Below are 22,923 nucleotides of genomic sequence, written 5' to 3' on the forward strand. Positions count from 1 at the left end.
CAACATGTAGTCTTCTGAATTATTATCCTATAACTTCTTCTGAATTCCAGATTGCATAGCTTTCTTGAGGCTTGGACAATTAAATTCATATTTCCTTTTTTCAGTAGTGATTTGCTTTCTGCTTTTCCAAGGATCTTACCTTCTGTGGTATTTCTTTACATGTTGAATACTGTTTCTTTCCACCAAGGCTAGAGGCAAATAAATGGGAGGCAGCATCTCCTCCATTTCCCATTTTAGCCTGTAAAGGTAACCAGTTCTCATCCCAAATATCATCACCTATGGTGACTGACTCCAGGCATGGCATTCCAGTGGGGATCTCATCCTAGAATGTATCAGAAGACAAAGAAAAACTTTAATTTATGGTTCCTGTATGAGCACCTTTTAATATTCAGTCTTACAATTTTTTCTGACCCCAGATAAAGATGGCAGTTTGAATACACAGTTGATTACTCTCTCTTCCTGATATTTCACCAAAATAAAATGAAGAGATTTAAGGTATAAACTCATGGTCTCAGAAAACAGGAGAAATGCCATATACATCCTGGATGCAGGAAAGCAGACAAGTGACAGCTGATTAAGCAGTCCTGAGAAAGTGGGATCCTGACCATGCAGTGAGAGAAATTGAGAAGCAACCCAAATGTATAGCATGAATACTGCAAAGCTCAGGAATTTGGTATTGCACGGTTTGGAGAAGTGGAAGATAAGGCTCTAAGTCCAAACTTAATGACACAAAATCAAGAACCTGACAGCAAGAGTTCAGGAGAACTATCATGAAGAAACTCAATGACGTTTGAGAATCTCAATCCGGCAGAATTATCATTCAAATATGATGGTGAAATATTTTCCCAAGCAAACACTAACGGGGTTCATAATCATCCCACCTGCCCTAGAAATACTGTTTAGAGTTTTTCTACAGGAAAAGAAAAAACAAAAACATAAAACCTTGAGCAAGGTGATAGGTTGTAGAACTGGAAACAAACAGAAATAATATGAGACAATAACAAAACATTAATGCGGAAGACAAAAGGACAGAATTTGTAGAGTCAAATATTGATGACTCAAACCAGCACAGAAAAGGGCTATTTTAGACACAAGTTTAATATAACCCTTCTGGTAGCCACAAAACAAAAATCTGGAGCAGAGACAAGTAGGTAAAAAAAGTAAAAAGGCAGATAGAAATACATGGGAAAAGAAACAACAGAAATATAAAACCACCAGAAAACAGAGGATAGAATGTCAGTGATGAAGTCCCATATATCAAAAATTATCCCAAATGTGAGTAGTCTATCTCACCAATGAAAAGACACAAAGTGACTAGATAGAATAAGCAGGATCCATCTATATTATGCATTCAAGAGTCACACATCACATTTAAAGACAACATAGAAAAAAAGGCAGGAAATGGTATCCTCATTTCTGATAAATTGTTGACGTGTGTGTGTGTGTGTGTGTATAGAAGAAATAGGGTGTAGACCAGAGATGTGGGGGAGGGTGAGAGGATTCACCAGAGACAGTGAGAAGCAGAACAGGTGGATCTACTGAAATACACTGCAAGGGGAGCAGTGGGCGAGACTGGAGAGGTCTGCTGCGCCATATGTGGATTAGCTACCTGGCCAGGGATTGAACTCAGGCTGCAGCACTGAGGCTTAACCCCTTGGCTACCAGGGAGGCCAAAATTACTGACTTTCAATTGGAAAAGGTAATATGAGATGAAGTTGATATTACATAATGACCAAAGAGTCAATCCATCAAGAAGATACAACTACAATTAATATATGTGCACTGAACATGTGGAGACTAAAACAACATGCTCCTGATTAGCTCTTGAGTCAATAAAGAAATCAAAGGAGAAATAAAAAATTACCTGCAGACTAAAGAAAATGAAAAGACAAGCTATTGGATCCAATGAGATATAGCAGAAATGGTATTAAGAGGAAATTTCCTAGCAATACAGGTGAATATCAATAAACAAGAAAAGTCTCAAGCAACCTAATCTGACATTTGAATGAACTAGTAAAAGAAAAATAAATAAAATTAAAAATCAGGAAAAGTTAGGCCATAATAAAAATCAGAGTGGAAATAAACAAAATAGAAACCAAAAGGACAAAAGATTGATGAAACCATAAATTCCCTCTTTGAAAGAATAAATAAAATTGATAAACCCTTAGGCAGGTTTACTAAGAAAAAATCATTCATCATGACTAAGTGGGACATCCCAGGGATGCAAGGATGGTTCCATATATATATATCAATATAGGTTAATTAATGTAATATACCACATCAACATTATGAAAGATAAAAATCACATAATCAATAAATAAATCTTTAAAAATATATTTAAAAATCACATAATAAATAAATCTTTAAAAATATATTTAAAAAATTTTAAAAAAATCACAAAATCATATGAATAGTGGTGAAAAAGCATTTGTCAGGGTTCAACACCCACTTATGATAAAAACTCTCATGCATGGAGTATAAATAACCAAAAGAAAAAGTTAACAAATCACAACAAAACTAACTCTGAAAAATATGATGGTTATGGGGGGAGGGAGAAGTAGAAAAGGTCGAAGGGGTCAATCTGATAGTGTGAAGGTCACTAAGACTTTGGTGGTGGGTGAAATGAGGTGTGAAGCTATTCTCCAAAATTAAAGCCTATAAATCAATAAAATTTTATTTTAAAAAATCACGTATCTGACAAAGGACTAGTATACAGAATACATAAAAAATTCTCAAACCTCAAGAAAGCAACCAATGAAGAAAATAATCGACAAGGGTAAAAGGCTTGAGGAGACAAGTAGGTGTGGATGACAAGTAAGAACACGAAGTGATTTTCAACATCAATAATCATTAGAGAAATGCAAAATACCATGCTGCCACCTAACTACACACCTACTGGAATGGCTGAAAATAAAAATTACTAACAACACCAAGTGTTGACAAGGATATGGACCAACTGGAATTCATACACTGATGGTGGGGATGCAGAGTGGTATAGTCACTCTGGCAACAGTTTAACATACATACTTATCACATCATCTTGTAATGTTACTCCTGCTTTTGTTCATACAAAAACCTATAGATGAATATTGAAAACAGCTCTACTCGTAATTATCAAAATCCGGGAATATCCCAAGTGAACCTTAAGGTATTATGTTGAAAGAAAGAAGCCAGTCTTAAAATTACATACTGTATTTATGATTCCTCTGATAACACAGTGCTGAAAAGGCTAAAACTATAGAGATAAAAAGAAAGATGCATGTTTGCCAGGGGTGAGGGATATAACCAGAATGTGACCACGAAGGGGTCACTCCAAGGATATTTTTCAGGTGATGGAACTAACCTGCTTGTAGAGGTGCTGATGCAAATCTACACATCTTAAAATCAATAGGACAGTACATCAAAAGAAAATCAGTTTTATTCAAAAGCAAAGAAATATTAATGCTAGAGAAAATAAAAGCCATGCAGAAAAAGGAAAAGTTTTCATAGCCTACTGTTTGGCTGTGAGTAGCATTTACAGTTATAAAAATGTAAATACTGAATGATGCATAGTGCTGCTTGATATAACTATATTAGTAAGAGGGTGGAGGAGGGGACAGAAATATGTTTGTCTATAATGGGTGTAAAGGGATGAAAGAGAACTAAACCCTTATCTTTCCTAGTGGGCAATCCCTATTTATTTAAAACTGAAAAATTGGGAAATGAAAACAATAAGCATGTTATTTAATGAAAGGAGGAAAGCTCAATTCCAAAGCAGCAGCTAAGAGATGAAAATGGTTGCTCTGTGAAATAAGAAATGCAGAGGAGGGGGTCACTAGGCACTCTCAGTCATGTGTATATAAATGTTTAAATAAATCCTGTCCTCCAAAATAGTTGTAAATATTTTCCTCTGTTGGGAGACTTTTCTTAATATTGTTTCTCAATACTAATTTCTCATTACTTACTACCTAATTATTGAAGAATGCCCAAAGCTGTGGGGTAGTAATTGATACATCAAAATCTGATACAGTCTTTTCTTCTTTGTGATAGAAACTGCATTGCTAAAACATTGGTCTTGGTAATTGTTAGAAAACAATTTGTAATTCATCTAAAGGTGGTGCTCTGCTGGCACTGAGATTAGGGTCCTTCAGAATTATTTTACTTAGTTCCCTTCATTTATGAATTAACTATAATACATTTATTACATTACCTCATTTTCTTCCTTTAGGTCTTTTGGCTCTGGAATAGACCACTCAGAATTTTCTTCACAGCTTTTATCTTGTGTTTTCAAAGAACTGAGTTCAGAATCCTTTAATGGCTCCTTTGACACAGATTTAATGTAATTTAGACTCCTTTCATCATTAATATCTTGTTAGTAGAATATGAAAGATAAATTATTTATTTTCTGTACTGATGTTGTTTTCAAAATCTACATGTCTATAATTTCTGGGCATGTAATTATAGGCTGTGGTTCTGTTGTGGTTCATACAAATGCTACATTATTTTCTAACATTATCTAGGACCCTGGGTCTTCCCCTCCAGCACAAGTCAACAAAGATTCATTAAGCACCTATTATGAAATATAAACAGGGTAGTTCTACGGATTCAAAAATGAATCCAATAGGTCCCAGTTCTAAGGAACTAAAAATATAGCAGGAAGACATACAATCAGATAATTGCAGTACAACCTTCCTCGTAAAGTCATCACAGAGACACAACCAAAATACAACTGAAGGAGGAGTCTGTGTAGATGCAATAAAGGAAATAAAGTGTTAGGGTGCTTTAATGGAGAGTAGGGATTACAGGAAACTCCTACATGTGTAGATGTATGTGTGGGTGGCACTTGGGAATCTCACTAGGTTATAACGTAGACAGGGAAGGGATAGAGGAGCTTTAAGCCTATTCCTCATGGAAAAGATGGCTTTAATTCATTTCTGAGACTGAACTACAATTATCTGAAGATTTCAATGGAGTGATGATAGGATATTTAAGAATTTAAAGGTTGAATTTTGTGTTAAAAATGTGTTGCTGATGTTATCATTATTATGAGTTGGAATAATATATAATGATGATGATGACAATGTTATTACTGTGAGTGGTTGTTAACCAAAGATTACAGAGGAATCAAGAGGTGAGCACTCTGAATAAACTGAGGATTGTAAAGATTAGAACAGCATTTGAATTAGTAAAGTCACATTATCTAGGACCCTGGATCCTAGATAACTGCACCAAGGCAGAAATGAAAATTAATGTATGAGAGAAATCACACTGGAAGAAGCATAAATGCAGCAAAGATTTAAATCAGTAAATAATGAGAAATGAGACAGCTGTTCAGAACATTGTGCAAAGTTTCAAACTTTCCTAGATCTGGAAAGCCCCAGTTTCCACATCTAAAAAACAAGAATAATTATAGTAACAGGGATTTTTGAGGATTAAATAATGCCTCATACATAAAGTGCTTTTTGTAGTGTTTGGCACATACTACTCATATGTTAACAATAACTTTAAAAATTATAATAATATTTGCAAAGACCTCCTACCAGATTATATAATTCACTCTCTTTTGATTGTGGACTTATCTCTCGGTCTTCATTAAAATAATGCTGCTGAGATGGGCAACCCATTTCTGTCAAGATAATGTCCTCGGGCCCTGTGCTGGATTTAGTGTACAAAGCTAAAGGATTGAGTTCTCTGAAACCCTAGGATTAGAAAAAGAAGGAGATGGTGTTTAATTACAGGATCAACAGAGAAAACATTATCAATTCAGGGTTTTCAAATGTTGTGGAAATGTATTTTCTAAAATTTAAAAAATTTTTCGATATAGACAGCTTTCCATATTTAGAAAAACTATTGGCATTAATACTAACAGTGATATAGCTAGACGTCACTATCAGTTAACTGCAAAATAAGAGTGTGTTGTTCTCTAAGAAGAACTCGAAGAACTAAATACTTCGGGCAAAAGAAATTTCCAATCAATTACTTAAAATGAAAGCATTCATATTCAAAAGTCAACAGGCCAAATGTAATTTTCTGTGGTTATTCAAAAATAAAGAGAATTCTGCATTAAGAGGGGGGAATCTCACAGAAGTCTCAAAGATTAAAGAATAAGTTAAATAACCTTCTACATTAAAATCTCTTATACCTTGAAGTGTTGAGATTAAAGAGATTAAATATATTACAAAACACATCCAGACTGCTCCACCTTAGAAGGGACATTTTCTCGGCATACAATAGCATGGCCCTCTGTTCTCAAGACATGATGGAAATAAATGTCTTCATTTGAGGATGTATCACACAGAAAAATGTTAAGGATCTCATCTACGTATTCATCCACTACCCCGACTAAAGGCTTCAAACCACACAACTTCTGGAACTGTAAAATAGCTTTCGCTGTCCAGTGTTCCTGAAATATAATCAAGATATTAGATTCAGAAGATAAATTTAAACAGAAATTATAGCAACCATATGTAAAAGTGAATTTATGCTGAACTAGAGAGTTAAGTGGAAAAAAATAAAGCCAGACAGGTACTAAAATAACACATTGCAGAATTTTTCCAATTTGTGGATGGGAAAAGTCAGAATAAAGGAAAAATGATAAAAAATGTGATTATGGAAAAAGCTATTATTTGTGTGGTGAAAATATTCATTTTCAGAACTGGTGAGCTAGATTTTTCAACCAATCCTGTCATAGAAACAACTAAAAATTCTAGATAAAATATTTTAAAAATATGTTCATAAAGCATCAAAGAGCTGACAAAAGGTTAATTAAAGGGAAAATGAGAACTACTTTTTCTAATACAGGCAGAGCTGAACTTTACTTGTTTTTATAGTCTCCCAGGAGGGGACAAAAATCAAAGTCAGTATCCACCCCCACAGAATGGAGTAGAGAGAACTTTCTTTCATGAAGCTGGCTCCCTATAGGGGTACATATTCAGCATAAGGGGGAAAAGAAAACTACTCTCACATGGACTTGTGGCTCAGTTTTTATATCACATGAGTGGTATACAAATGTTCAAGTTGTTAATTTAAATTAACAAGGTTCGGGCCTCGCTGGTGGCGCAGCGGTTGAGCACTGGGTTGCGAAGCTGCCGGCAGCCTCTGCGGAGCCGGTTCGATACCTGGCTGCTCCCCGGCCACCAGAGGAGGGTCCCACATGGCGCGCAGACCTCTCCTGCCACCCGCTGCTCCCCTCAGCAGTGTACTTCGGTCCTTCTGCCTGCTCTGCTCCCCGCTCTGGCTCTGGTGAATTCTCTCACCCTCCCGCACTTCTGACTGTACCCAGTGCATGTATAAACAAAACAAACAAATAAATAAATAAAACATGCCTCTAAAAAAAAAAAAATTAAAAAAAAAAAAATTAAAAAAAAAAAAATTAACAAGGTTCTGGATTGGTAACATTCCTAGGTTCCTGGCAGAAACAAATGTAAACCCTATGGAAGTAGGCAATCGTCCTGTGGTTTTCAGCCATTCTTAGAAATATTTTTTCAAAAACAATGAACAATACCTAGGGAAGATAAGACACATACAGGGAAACAATGAATCACAAGAAGAGCAAGCACAAATAACATACCCTCAAAAACTTTAGATATTTAAATCTCTAGACAAATTATAAAATTAGATTTACTATGCTTATAGTTAAAAACAAAACTACCTGTTTGAAAGCTTCTGTAGAGATCTACTGGACGAACAGAACCAAGAGAATTTGTAGAAAGTCAAGACACAAGTAACCACAACAAAACCCCTAGTATGTTATTAAGCAGCAGACTGCATAGAATTAAAGAATAAATTGATAAAGTGGCAGATAACTGGGAAAAAACTACCCAGAATGCAGAATGCTAAGACAGAAATACATAAATACAGAAAAGAGGTTAAAAGATATGGGCGATAATTTGATCTGGTTTAACATACTTTTAACTATAACTCCAGAAACAGACACAGAAGGACTATAAATATGAAATAAGGGAAAAGACAATAAATGAAGAAATAATAGATACGAATTTTCCAGACTTAGTGAAAAAACATAATGAATGCCACAAATAAAAGAATTTCAGTGAATCATTAAATATATAAGAATACAGTAAATAAGAAAACATAAACACACTAAAGTGGAAGAACATTAAGCAACATAAGCACATAAGCAATGAACATAAGCAAAGGTTGCCATCAGCAAACCCTCACAAAACAATCCTAAAGAAACAGTTCAAATAGAGGGAAAACACTCTAACAAGACAATGGGTTTGAGTGGCATGAATGGATGAAGAGTTAAGTAACTGAAATAAATTTATGTCTAAATGGACAGTGTTAGTATTTTATATGGTCAATTTTTTGAGGGGTTGAAAACAAAAACATTAATTACAACAAATTAGAAGAGGAGGCTAAAATGTTCTGATATCCTTGTAGATAAAAGACAAAAGATGGGCCTCCCTGGTAGTGCAGGCGGTTGGGCGCAGCACTGTGAAGCTGTCCGCGCAGCCTCTGCAGTGCGGGTTCCATCGATCCCGGGCTGCGGAGATACACACATGGCACGGCAGACCTCTCCTGTCTTGCCCGCTGCTCCTCTCAGCAGTGTATTTCAGTCAGTCTGCCTGTTCTGTTCCCCCGTCTGTCTCTGGTGAATCCTCTCACCCTCCCGCTCATCTGGCCTACACTCCAGTTCTTGTATGCATAAATAAATAAATCTTAAAAAAAAAATAGAAGACAAAAGATATCAGCCTGAATTTTGAAAAATACAGCTATGTGTAGTTCATAAAAGACAAATCTAAAACACAAGGACACATGTGGGTTGAAAGTAAAACAATGATTTAAAAAATGCCAGGAAAACATTAACTAAATGGAATGTGATGGAATTATATTAACATCAGACCAAACCAATTTCAAAATAAAAAGCATTATCAGAAATAAAGAGGCTAACTTTATTTTTTTTTTAAGTGTTTCTTTTTTTTTTTTTTTAAAGGGGCATGTATTTTTATTTATTTATTTGCTTGTTTGTTTGTTTGTACATGCACTGGGTACAGTCAGAAGTGTGGGAGGGTGAGAGAATTCACCAGAGCCAGAGCGGGGAGCAGAGCAGGCAGAAGGACCGAAGTACACTGCTGAGGGGAGCAGCGGGCGGCAGGAGAGGTCTGCGCACCATGTGGGACCCTCCTCTGGTGGCCGGGGAGCAGCCGGGGATCGAACCAGCGCCGCAGAGGCCGCGGGCAGCTTCGCAACCCAGCGCTCAACCGCTGTGCCACCGGGGAGGCCCAAGAGGCTAACTTTATAATGATCAAATAATCAGTTCATCAAGAAGACATATCAATTTTGACGTTGCATGTACCTAATAACACAGCTTCAGTGGATACAAAACAAAAACCAACTGAAATACAGAAACAGACAAATAACAATGTAAGCAAAACTAGACTTCTTACAATAATTGACAGAAAAAGCAGCACTTAAAAGTCAGTTTGGATAAAAACTGCACACAATAAAAATGACTTTATGAATATTTACAGAATACTGCACACAACTGCAGAACATACACTTTTCAAGCATTCATGTCAGAGGACCACACAGAAGTTTCTCATATTTCAAAGGATTAGTATTATCCAGAGGATGACTTGTGACCACAGTGCATTTAAACTAGATTTCAACAACAAAATTAGAAAAATGTTGATAAATTTAAAAGTGTCTATCAAGTCAAACAGGAAAACAAAACACAATTTACAAAATATTTTAACTAAATATTATAATAATAACTTCTAAATCAAGAGGTTGGAGAATGAATAATAAATCCAAAGAAAGTAGTGATAAGGAAATAATAAAATTAAAATAAGAAATTAACAAAATAAAAAACAAGCATATAATAGAATCAAAACAGACTAGGTTCATTCTTTGGAAAACTAATTAAAATGGTAAATATCTGTCTCGTTCATAAAAAAGAGAGGAGATATAAATAAACAATCTTCTGACTGAAACAGGATACATCATTGCAGATATTGACATTAAAAAGACAAGTGAATATTGTGAATGTTTAAGCCAATAGAATTAATTTTAAATAAAATGAACATATTTATTCCTTGAAAAATATATCAAAGTAGTCTCAGGAAAGAATAGAAAACATCTTTTCTATAAGCACTGTTGTAATTTTTTGTTTCAATACCTGTAATTAAAATGGCCAACGGTGATTGAAACTTAAGATAAAAAACTTGTTGCTCAAAACCAAAAAATAAGTATAAAAAACAAATATATCTTAAGCTAAAATTTAGGCCTTCAGATAGTATTTTTAAAGTTTGCAGCATTTATACTTTTTAAATTATTAAATCTTAAAATTTCCCTAAGACTTCTGGAATATATATTACCTCTATGTGTGTTATAAACTCCAACTACACTCACAAATTTACTTTAAAAGTTCTTAAAGATATATTCAGAAGAATGAAATAAAGGATATATTAGTTTTTTTTTTTAACATATACTGACCATCTCCCATAACTCATTGTTTCCTGCAGATCTGAGTTACCATCTTATTTTTTCCCTTCAGTCAGAACTTCATTTAGCATTTCTTGTAGTTGTAAAGATTGCTAGTTACAAATTATGTTTTACTTATTTGAAATGTTTTTGTTTCATGTTCATTTTTGAAGGATAGTTCCCAAGGATATAGAATTCTCAGCTGAGAGGTTTTTTACTTTCCTTTCAAACCTGTAATAATTTGGCAGCTAGCCACTATTAGATTACTCTTCCCCTTTTGCTGTTTTCAGGATTTTCTTTTCTCAATGGATTTCAGCAGTTTGATTACGTATGGTGTTCTTTGTGTCCGTTCTGCTTGGAGTGTTGCTCTTCTTTGGTGACATTGTTCACCAAATTGTGGCGATCTCTGCACCATTTGTCTTTCTTTCTGGGAGTCCAATTACATTTATGTTGGAGTGTCTGATAATGACCTTCAGTCTTGTTCATTTTCAATATTTTTTATGCTCTTCATCAGACTGGATCATTTCTTTGGATCAAACTTCAACTTCAGAGATTCTTCTGTTGTCTCCAAATCTGCTATTAAGTCTATCCAGAAACTTTTCATTTGTTATTTTACCTAACAACTCTAGACTTTCCATTTACTTTTCAATAGTTTCTTTTTGTTGAAATTCCTTATGTGTTAATTATGAGTACATTTTTAAGTCCTTTAACATATTCATAATAGCTGCTTTAAGATCTTTGCTAAATGCAACTTCTGGGCCATCTCAATGTAAGTTTCTATCAACCAATTTTTCTCTTGAGTATGCCACCCTTTGCAGTTTCTTTGTATGTCTAGCTTTTTTTCTTTTTAAGATTTATTTATTCATGCATACAAAAACCAGGGTACAGGCCAGATGTGTGGGCGGGTGAGAGGATTCACCAGAGACAGAGTGGGAAACAGAACAGGCAGACTGACCAAAATACATTGCTGAGGGGAGCAGCGGGAGAGACAGGAGAGGTCTGCCGCGCCATGTGGGTATCTCTGCGGCCGGCCGGGATTGAACACACACCGCAGAGGCTGCGGACAGCTTCACAGTGCTGCGCTCAAGTGCCTGCACCACCAGGGAGGCCCTCTAGTGGTTTTTAACTGAACAGTAGACATTATCAGTATGTTGTTGAGATTCTGTATTCTATTAAGCTCTTTTGAATAATTTTTGTTTAAACAAGCAACTATATTGTTTGGACTCAAACTCCCTTGCAGACAGCAACTGAAAGACCTATCCATTTTCTTCAAATACCAAATGTTAATTTTCACTAGGGTCACTGGGTTTTCTCTAGTACTTACAAAATTTAGGAGTCATCTAAGGACTTGAACAGATTATATACACTAATTTGGGGACTGACTCATTCTGTGGCTCACTCCCTTCTTCCCTCCACCTTATCCCCTTCTTCACTTTGGGACTGTTCTGCCAGTCCCAAACTATAATATACTCTTAATTCTTCAAGCCAGGATGTTACATATTGAGAGGGTCTTCAGGAAAAAAAGATAAAAAATTCACAATCTTGCCTATTGCAGATTTACTTCCAATGGTAGATTTCTGCTTATCTGCCTGCTTTTGATTTTGTCTATGGGCACACTAGTCCAACATGCTACTCTATTGCTACTCTGCCATTACCAAATGCGTTACCTATTTTTGACACACACACACACAAAAAAAAAAAAGATATGGAGAGATATATTCATTTAGTAAAAACACTGAGCACCTACCATGTACCAAGTGCTAATCTAGGCACTGAAGACAGAGAAGAAGCAGACAATGTCCCTAATCTCAAGAGCTTATACCACTGTGTAAATAACTAGTACCCGATAGTATTACAAAAATAAAGTCACAATAGTTGACTGAAGTGGAAATGTGCACTTTAAAATGGCTGGTCAAGGAATGAGCCCCATATATCAAATAAGCTGTTCCAGTGATCAGAATGGGCAAAAGTCCTAAGGAAAGAAGAAGCTGAGGAAGAAAATAAGAAAACAACAACAGAGAACCAAAAATGGAATAATCTAGCTGATATGACCCACCTGGCTACAAGTGGGTCACAAATTTATCTGTGAGCTTTCCAATGACCAAAGTAGTAAAAAAAAAAAAAACAGTCAAGGATAAAAGTACACTAGAAAACAATCCTGAGTAGAGAGTTGTATAAAAAGCACACTTTGTATATATCATTTATAATATTTAAAAATTAGAAGCAGACTGACTAATAAAAGAGGCGTAAACAGGCTATGATGTATATTTAACTGCTAGATAACTTAAAAACTGTGATATATAAGTGTACTTATGGTGTGATAATAAGTTAAAAAAATAGAACACAAAATAATATTTCTATTTTATGTTACTCTGAAAACCTTATAAAACTCTCAACTCTGACATTCAATAAAATAAACTGAAAGAAACACCAAATTTCTAAATTGAATGCTTTTAAAAGGTGGAATTATAAGTAATTTTTTTCTTCCTCTTTATTTTTCAGATAAAAATGATTTTCAGGAATAATCCATGATATATAAGCAACTGATAACTCATTTAGTGTTAAACATATATATGATATAATAAATGTGTATATAATTAAGAGTTCTGAGGGGAAAAACATATGACTAGGTACACAATTGTGACCACATGAACAAATATATCTATATGGATAAAAATGCCTTCTCTAGCCTATCTAGTGATCTCCCACAACGGTGTTATTAGAGAATTCTTTGAAAAAAACAAAAACAAAAACAAGTATTTTGGGCCTCCCTGGTGGCGCAGGGGTGAAAGTCTCAGCACTATCAAGCTATTGCCCGCCACTACAGCCTGAGTTCGATCCTTGGCCAGCGAGATAACCCACATGGCGCAGCAGACCTCTCCTGTCTCGCCCCTGCTCCCCTCAGCAGTGCATTTCAGTAGATCCACCTGTTCTGATCCCCACCCCATCTCTGGTGAATTCTCTCACTCCCCACACCTCTGGCCTGCATTCTAGTTCTTGTATGCATAAACAAACAAAAAAACATTTCACTGTAGCAGTTCCCTCGACACACCCTCTAGTTGCTCCCCAGCATCTAAAGTTCACTGTCCAGATTCCACAATATGGAGAATTCTATTTCTCTAACATCACTACCATGAAACCAATACTGTGCGGTCAAATAGAAACCACTCAAAATGCTACTCTCCCCTTGCCTTGCCTGGAATGTCTTTCTTCTCCTTTTCATCCAAAAAGTAGAGATTCCTAATCTTTGTAATTTCTACTCCAATGTTACCTCATAAGTGGACCTTTTCTGATTACTTTGAAAGGAGATGAGCACTGTTCCTTTTGCACCTCTAACCACACCTGTAAAAGTCTCTACTAATAGCAAACATGACACAGTGCAACAATCCTCCATACTAACTACAATGATCCCTCTGTGGGCTCATTCCATGTTTTATTTTTGTATCCTCAGAACTACTGTTATTGCTGACTAAATGGGAAAATAACAAACATACCTGTACTGGCCTCACCCAAGCCAAGGAACAAGGGATAGCCTGGGCTGGCAGCTTTGTGTAGCAGCACCTGCAATAGGTAAATATATGATATTGACTCATACTTTAGAACTATATTTTATGGCATCTCTAATCCATTTCTTGATTTTAGCTATTCATATCACTTCAGCGTATCTTATTCATGTACTTTTTAAATAGTTTTTTTTTTTTTTATAGAGGCATGTTTTTATTTATTTATTTATTTATTATATTTGTTTGTTTGTTTTGTTTATACATGCACTGGGTACAGCCAGAAGCACGGGAGGGTGAGAAAATTCACCAGAGCCAGAGTGGGGAGCAGAGCAGGCAGAAGGACCGAAGTACACTGCTGAGGGGAGCAGCGGGCGGCAGGAGAGGTCTGCACACCATGTGGGATCCTCCTCCGGTGGCCGGGGAGCAGCCGGGGATCGAACCGGCGCCGCAGAGGCCGCGGGCAGCTTCGCAACCCAGTGCTCAACCGCTGCGCCACCGGGGAGGCCCTCATGTACTTTTTAATTAATACTTTATATTTTCAAAGCAATCCAAGAAATAATACTGTAAAATATATAGTCTTAGAACCATGCAATTAGAATATAGGTAGAAACAGTTCAACCTTCATGCTACATTAATATAACCCTTACCATGACCTCTTTTCTTAATGAGATTGAAATTTATTCTCGTGGTCCACTCAGTGTCATGGTCATGAAAGAAGACACAAGAGATTCTATTCCATCTGTGAAACTAAATGACAATTTGCTAAGTTTGCACTAAGAAGAGGGATGGGCGGGAAGGATGGAGGGAAGAAGACAAAAGGAAGAGAGATCCTAACTCCACAGTGCTTCAACATTATGATTCAAAACTTAAGTCATCCTCAGTAAATTTGCTCACTTACTTGAGGAACCTCAGGGAGGACTTCTGAACAGTTCCAATATTTCCAAAGTCTGGATAGAACACTTCAACTTCTTGTTTCCCAAGGACCCGATGAATAATGACCCGATACCACCATTTATCCTCAGAAATCCTTACACAGCAGAGATGTCCCGGTTGGATATAACAATCTGACATAACATATCGATCAGAAACCAGCTGATTGGAGTAACAGCGCCTATGGGGTTCCACAATCCACAATAAAGACAAATCCACAAGGGAAGAAAAAAATTAAAGATGATTTATTTTTAAAGATTTATTTATTTATTTATTTATTTATTTATTTATTTATTTATTTATTTATTTATTTATTTATACAAGCACTGGGTACAGTCAGAAGTGTGGGAGGATGAGAGATTTCAGAGCAGGGAACAGAATAAGGAAGTACACTGCTGAGGGGAGCAGCAGGCAGCAGGAGAGGTCTGTGTACCATGTGGGACCCTCGCCCAGTGGCCGGGGATCGAACTGGCACTGCAGAGGCTGCGGGCAGCTGCGCAACCCAGCGCTCAACCACTGTGCCACTGGGGAGGCCCTAAAGATGATTTTTATTGCTGTATCCAAAGCAGGAATGTCTTGGCAAGAAGCAAAGAAAAAAATACTCATTTTTTAAAGATTTGTTAATGCTTATTAATACCAATTAATTTACTTTTATTTTTCCTATCCAAATCTCTTTTCCTCATCACTTTCTTCAAACAGAAACTCATCACTCATTTTATCCCACATTCTTGGTTGTACAGAATGTCGTCCAACTTTACTTCCCAGCACTTTCTAAACTGCACATTTTAAAGGCATCAGTGATCTGTTAATTCCTAAATCCAACAGCCTTTCTCCTCAAGTTTCAATATACTTGCTCTCTCTGCAGTGAGTAGGATCCTGAGCTCTTTCAAGGTCTATACTACCCAGTTTCTAAGAAACTATTTTCTTCAACTTCTTCCTTGTCAATAATTATTCCTTTATTGGCACTGTAATTGCCTTATCTGTTGGGTTCTCTGGACCTTATCTTTAGAAAATATATTTAAGAGCTTGGGCTTTGGAACCAATAACTAGATGCAAATCCTCACTCCACAATTTACTATTTGTGTGATGTTATCTTTTTGTGCCTCTTTTCTTGTTAAGGATGATGATAATATAACCAGTTTTTATAAATGTTTTATATAAATATTTAGCTCAGTGTCCAAATACAGTAAACAATCAAATGTGAGCTATTAATTATTTGTGCTATATTGCATCTCATCCATTGTCATGTCTTACATTTTAACGATTTTCATAATAGTAATAAAAGTAGTATTTGCCTTTTTCACTGTGCTAAATATTTGCATTGATGGTAAGAAAGCAGAGTGAGTTAAGCTCCAAGTGCCATAGCTAAATCAAAGCAGTGGCACCAAACATTTCCAGTAGTCATTTTTCATCACTGCTACAAAATTCACATTTTAAAAATATAAACAAGGGGCGGGGGGGGGGGAACAGGACAGTTTCACTTAAGAAAGTCCTTGGTAAAGCAATAGAAATTAAATTTATTAAATCTCAACAACTGAGTGACCATCTTTTCAATATTTCTTGTGACAAAAATGAATTTTACATAAAAAATTTCGCAAGTCATTTCAAGAAAAAAGCACTTATGTGTTTGAGTTGAGAAAAGAACTAGCCACCTTTTTAAAAAAAACATGATTTTTACTCAGAACATGAACTAGACACTTTTCTCATAGAACACTATTTTTGTCTGAAAGGCTAACTAACAAACTATGTATATCCAGATTAGGCTATTTCACACACATTTACCTCAAAAATTAAATGAGCCTGTCACTTCAAGGAAAACAACTGACAGTATTTATTGTTGATGATAAAAATTCAAAGCTCTCAAACAAAAATTAGGATTGTGGGTATACTGTGTCCACCTCAAGATAGGCAGTTTATTTAATTCTTTCCTGAATGTGATTATACATAGTGTGTGTGATGAAACTTGTCAGCATTTGGAAGATCTACATATCTCAGCAAACCAGTACATTCCAAATGACCAATGCATGATGTTATTAATCATAGATGAGGGAAAGATCCATTTCGGAGTTGTCTCATTTGAGGGCCTTCTGCTTGCTTTATGCTCTGCTATTGCTAGTTTGAAATTCTTAATTTTCAAATGAGGAATGTTGCATTTTAATTTTGCGCAAGGGTATACAATTATATACAAGTCCTGGATCCAATCAAAGTGGAAAAGCAGACCAATGGATTTTAACACAGTGTGTATAAAAGGTTCAAATTCCACATCGCCACTAATCTTCAAGAAATTATCCCGTCAACTAATCTTTAAGAAACTATCCCTTATTAAAGAAAAAATAATCACAGTTTTCTGAAAAGGCTTTTAAAATACTCCTTCTCCCAACTACATACCTGTGTGAGTTAATATGTTCTTACATACTGTAACTAAAATAAAATCTCTAAATAGACTAAAGACAGAAGCAGATATGAAAATCCAAGCTTCTTCTATTAATCCACATATTAAAGAGATCTGCAAAAATGTGAAACAATGCCATGCTAAAATTTTTTTTCTTAAAAGGCCAACTTTTCATTAAAATATTATTTTTGACAAAATGGATTTATTATTTTTAAGCAGTTTTCAACATTTCTGTTTTAATTTCTATATGAAAAATACTGATATACAAATGTTCTTGAGTACTCAAATTTTAAGAGTTCTGAGGCCAAAATATTTGAACACTGCTAATTTAGAATGAGACAGATGACAAATATATTGAAAACAATGGACTCCTACCGCATTTCAATCATCATGTCTTCGAGTAACTCTGATGAATCCCTGCTGTAGATTCGGATGTAAAATTGACTAGGAGATATGATATACTCTACGAATACCCCCACAAGGGTACTTGTATCTAGTGGTGGCAGTCTGTATAATTTCTTGTCTCGTACAGCATCCGGTGGGATATCATGATTTGCCATTGCCAAGTTGAACTGTGACTTGTTCATTTCTCCTTGCTACAAGTTGGAAAAAAAAAAAAATCAAAGAAAGCACTGTAAGCTTTTGAGTGATATTTCAAACTCTTATATTTCATGAGTTACTTTTATCAGAATCAACTGAGAAATTGTAAAAATGCAGTCTTGGGTTTGAGCCCAGACTCACTGATTCGGAATACCTGGAATGAGGCCTACAATTATGTTTTTTTTTAAAAAATTTCCCAGATGTTCTTTCCTATGTTAAAATATGAAAACTACTGATTTAAGATTTTTGGAAAGAGTAAAAAGAAGTACATTACATAACTGTCCTATACAGAACTGAAAGCATGATACTTCACCATTAGGCTTGGGGTTGGGCAAAATGGCTGCAGAGTGAAGATGCTGGGCTCACCCCTTCTACCTACTCGCAGCTAGACTGCAGCAGAACAAAAGCCAGTAACTTTTTTTTCTGCTCTTAGAATGTCTTTTTTTTAAAAAATAATTTATTTATACAAGCACTGGGTACAGTCAGAAGTGCGGGAGGGTGAGAGAATTCACCAAAGCCAGAGCTGGGAGCAGAACAGGCAGAAGGACTGAAGTACACTGCTGAGGGGAGCAGCGGGCAGCAGGAGAGGTCTGCTGGGACTCTGCGCCTTGTGGGACTCTCACCAGGTGGCTGGGGATCGAACCTGCGCTGCAGAGGCTGCAGGAAGATTTGCAGCCCAGCGCTCAACCGCTGTGCCACCAGGGAGGTCCCTGGAATGTCCTTCAAGAGCCCAGTAACTCTTTTTTTTTTTTTAAGATTTATTTTTATTTATTTATACAAGCACTGGGTACAGTCAGAAGCGCGGGAGGGTGAGAGAATTCACCAGAGCCAGAGCGTGGAGCAGAGCAGGCAGAAGGACCGAAGTACACTGCTGAGGGGAGCAGCGGGCGGCAGGAGAGGTCTGCGCGCCAGGTGGGACCCTCCTCTGGTGGCCGGGGAGCAGCCGGGGATCGAACCAGCACTGCAGAGGCTGCGGGCAGCTTCGCAACCCAGCGCTCAGCCACTGCGCCACCGGGGAGGCCCAAGAGCCCAGTAACTCTTGAAGGAAAAACAGATGTTTTTTTCATAGATTCATATAAAAGCTAATCAAAGAGATACAACAAAATTCAGGAAAAACAACAAAGTCAATGAACAGAAGGTAGAAATTGGACAGAAATTCAGGAGGTAAGGAGTACTATAACTAAGATCAGTAACTCTAGAAGTAATGCCCAGAAGAGGGCAACCCCAGTGAGAAGTGAAATGGACCAAGCAGGGAGCCTGCCTGGGTAAGCGAGGTAAGCCTGGGTGGGCAGCAGAGTGGAACCAGCAGGCAGCAGAGTGGAACTAGCAAGGCTCTTACATGATAACCCTTTGTAGACGTCAGTGAGCCAGAGCCCAGGGACAGGGCCTGGAAACAGACCCACCACAGTAGGCCGACATGGACATCAGCAAGCTCCAGTGCAGGTCCTGAAAGCAGTCCCACCAGCAACAGACCTTGGCAGACCTCAGTGAGTTCTGGGGAGGGGTCTCAGATAGGGATACTGTTCAGATAGTCCTTGGATGGGCGTGTACTTGATTATGCCTTGGTCAGCAGACAACAGTGCAGACTTTGGCAGGGTTGAGACTGAGGAGATTCATGCTACATTGAAGAGGAGGTGGGGGAGATAGGGACCCATGGATTGTGGTCTGCAGTAGGGGACACCAGTGGCAGGGAGGTCAGCACAGGCAAGGCCTGGGGAGAGAGAAGCAGAGGATGTGTGGAAGCACATTCCCCTGAAAGGAGGAAAACCTTGTGGAGGAGATGGGGCGCTCCTCACAGACAGGTTCCCCAGTAAAGATAATAGCAGAGTGGGCATTCTGATCCACACTCCCCCTTCCTTCCCCTAGGACTGCTACTTACTGTGTGAGTAGAGGGATTGCTGAGTCTTTCATTCCAAACCCCAGAGAGGAGGGATAGTTCGCATGCCAGTCCCATCTCACCTCATCCACGTCAACATCTGAATCCCTCCAGGTCTCTCCCCACCCTCCAGGCTCAAACACTACAAAAAAGATTTGAGTATACACAGAAGGCAGCAAAGGCATAAATAAATTAAAAAAAAATACTAAAGATATTTAAAACAATAATAAAATAGGGAGACCTCAAATAGACAAAAGTATTACATGTGGAAATACAGGACCTCAAGAGAGTAGGCCATCACAAGGAGAGCATGACTTTCTGGAATCCAAATACAAAAAGATGAAAGATTGTTTTTTCCTATCACATAAAGAGTTCAGCACTTCTATAATAAAGAAACTCAAAGAGACAGAAGAAAACTCAGAAAGCCAAGTTAAGAAACACCAAAGGACTTAGATAAGTCAAAGAAATACAAGAGAACATAGAAAAGCTAATCAAAGAGATACAACAAAATTCAGGAAAAACAACAAAGTCAATGAACAGAAGGTAGAAATTGGACAGAAATTCAGGAGGTAAGGAGTACTATAACTAAGATCAGTAACTCTAGAGAAAACCATGGTGGAGAATAGATTGAAAAGAAGATCAAAAAAGAACAGAGGATCAAATCAGTGACCTCCAAGACAGTAATACCATAAGGATCCAGGTGGAAGAAGAGAAGGAAATGAGATGCAAAAAAAATGAAGAGGCAATTTGAGAATTACCTCACACCATTAAGAAAACCAACATACGAATAAGTTGTATCCCAGAAAGGAAAGAGAGATGGGGAGAGGGAAACAGTATTCCTGTATACCAATACCCACATATTACACTAATCACTCTAAATGAACTCAGCAATTGGAAGGCACAGAGTAGAGATTTGTATCTGAAAACAAAACCCAACTTGGTGATTTCTCCAGAGGAGACCTATTTGAGCTTCAAAGATAAACACAAGTTCAAAGTAATGGAGAGGTGGGGGTGGGATAACACATCTGAGGAGGTGTGACGCTATTGCCCTAAATGACGTACAGTATTATAAACCAGTGCTATCACCATAAAGAAAAAAATATTTCACGTTTAACTAAGATTCTCATCCTATCCAATCTTACCAACAAAGGTAATTTTATGGAATGGACTGCATTTCACACTAGTCTTCTGATCAAAAACAGGTTTTCCAAGTACTCTCATTCAAAAATGTATTACTTTCGGGCCTCCCCGGTGGCGCAGCGGTTGAGCGCTGGGCTGCGAAGCTGCCCGCGATCTCTGCGGTGCCGATCCCCGGCTGCTCCCCAGCCACCGGAGGAGGGTCCCACATGGCGCGCAGACCTCTCCTGCCGCCCGCTGCTCCCCTCAGCAGTGTACTTCGGTCCTTCTGCCTGCTCTGCACCCCGCTCTGGCTCTGGTGAATTCTCTCACCCTCCCGCGCTTCTGACTGTACCCAGTGCATGTATAAACAAACAAATAAATAAATAAATAAATAACATGCCTCTATTAAAAAAAAAACAAAAAACCAAAAATGTATTACTTTCCATTATTCCTTCCTATTGTCCTCCTAAAAAAGTAACAGGCTAGCCAAACAAAAAATTTTCCATCCATAAAAGAATTCAGATACAGAGGTATGGAAGGTAGCAGGGAAGAAGAATGGGCAATTAATTATTTAATAACAAATTAAGTAATGGAAAGTGACAAGACAAAAAAGAATTATGTGTGGCGATGTCATATAAGAGAAAAAATTAAAGCGCTCTGTCACTGAGGACCAGTGTACAAGCAATCTGTAGGAGTTGTTGAGGCACACAGCCAAACAAAGGTCCTTGATTCTATTTTCTAAAGCCCTGAAAGATTATCAAGTTGCATTTTGAAACATATGGAGAGAACCAGCAATGTCATCATGAGAGAGCTGTCAAATCTTCCAAGCCATCTAACATATTGAGACTTGATGTATTTCGCTGAGCATGATCCCTTCCAGCTCCATCCATGTTGCTGCATATTGCATGAGTTTATCTTTTTTGATTGTTGAGTAATATTCCATTGTGTATATGTACCACATCTTCTTGATCCAGTCATCTATTTTTGGGCTTTTGGGTTGTTTCCATAGCTTAGCTATTGTAAATAGTGCTGCTATAAACATAGGGGTACAGGTGCTTACTCATAGCAGGAATTTAGAAAACCTAAATAAGGGACCAGGAAAAAGACTAATTAAAGAAAAAATCAAAATCAACAAATAAATACAAACCAGAGACACACTATGGGGGGTAGGGAGAGGAAGGATGAGGGTCAAAATACGGGGGGTGCAATTGTATGGGGAATATAACTAAAATGAAAATGCATACATTGTGCAAAAATGAAAAATGATGTAAGAATTATATAAAATATTATTTTAAAAAAATGGGCAGAAGAGCTAAAAAGACACTTCACTGGGGCGGGGTGGGGGTGGGGGGGTTGGAATATGAGACTTGAGGGAAAGCCAGTTACGTAAGATTGAAAACCAGAATAAATGCTGCAAAAAGTGATGTGAGACCAAATCTAGGGTCACTTCCAAGAAATGATACATCTAGTATGAGATTTTTCTAAAACAGAATTTTGGTTTAAATTCATATTCAGTCACTTATGTTCCACAGCACTGAATGTTCAGGACACAGGGGATCTAGCCCTCACTCACCAGTTGTAAAGGCTTTACCACCAGATTAGGCTTCTTGTAAATCTTCTGTTCTGGGTCTTTATGGTTTTTTGAAGGGCAATCCCATGTAGTCTCCTTGATAGTGGCAGTAGACAGTGAATTTCTAGGGGGACTGGAGACACAAGCTTTGGCTTCTATCTTCTTATCTGTTTGCACTGAACATGAATTTCTGCCTGGTGAAACAGCTCCATCTGAAATGATCAATGGAGTGGCACATCCATATTAATTAAAATAATTTGTATAGCTGCTAGGAAGCATGATCTATATGCCAGGCGGTGGGGAGACATTGGTAAATGAGAGAGGTGAATCTGTCTTTGCGGCCCTTTCAGCACAGAGAGACACAAAGAAAGCTCTCTATGGCAACAGACCTTAACAGATTCATATTGGTAGGTAAAGAGGCTTGCAGTTGGGTAAGGCTTCGTGAACTTTGCAAAAAGGCTTAGTTTTCCAACATCCTGCTTTCCACTTACTTCTTGTTCAGTTTTAGCAG

The 22,923-nt window shown here is 37.4% G+C and overlaps 1 protein-coding gene across 10 annotated transcripts in view; it reads right to left on the reverse strand.

Annotated features, from left to right (window-relative positions):
• Positions 1–22,923, reverse strand: part of TDRD5 (tudor domain containing 5) — a 58,352-nt gene that overhangs the window by 5,380 nt on the left and 30,049 nt on the right. For 9 of the 10 annotated variants that reach the window (XM_037506377.2, XM_037506376.2, XM_037506370.2 and 6 more), the window contains exons 8-15: positions 22,416–22,624; positions 17,623–17,843; positions 14,824–15,036; positions 13,917–13,983; positions 6,182–6,382; positions 5,520–5,678; positions 4,190–4,300; positions 140–322 (exon numbers count right to left, since the gene is read on the reverse strand). In XM_037506377.2, the coding sequence (XP_037362274.1) occupies positions 140–322; positions 4,190–4,300; positions 5,520–5,678; positions 6,182–6,382; positions 13,917–13,983; positions 14,824–15,036; positions 17,623–17,843; positions 22,416–22,624 (1,364 nt within the window). The remainder of the gene's footprint in view (positions 1–139; positions 323–4,189; positions 4,301–5,519; positions 5,679–6,181; positions 6,383–13,916; positions 13,984–14,823; positions 15,037–17,622; positions 17,844–22,415; positions 22,625–22,923) is intronic. The other variant, XM_037506374.2, reaches the window with a different exon arrangement.

This window comes from Talpa occidentalis, unplaced genomic scaffold (genome assembly GCF_014898055.3).
Source record: "Talpa occidentalis isolate TD23 unplaced genomic scaffold, MPIMG_talOcc4v2.1 talOcc4.12, whole genome shotgun sequence".
In the NCBI taxonomy this organism is placed as follows: domain Eukaryota; kingdom Metazoa; phylum Chordata; class Mammalia; order Eulipotyphla; family Talpidae; genus Talpa; species Talpa occidentalis.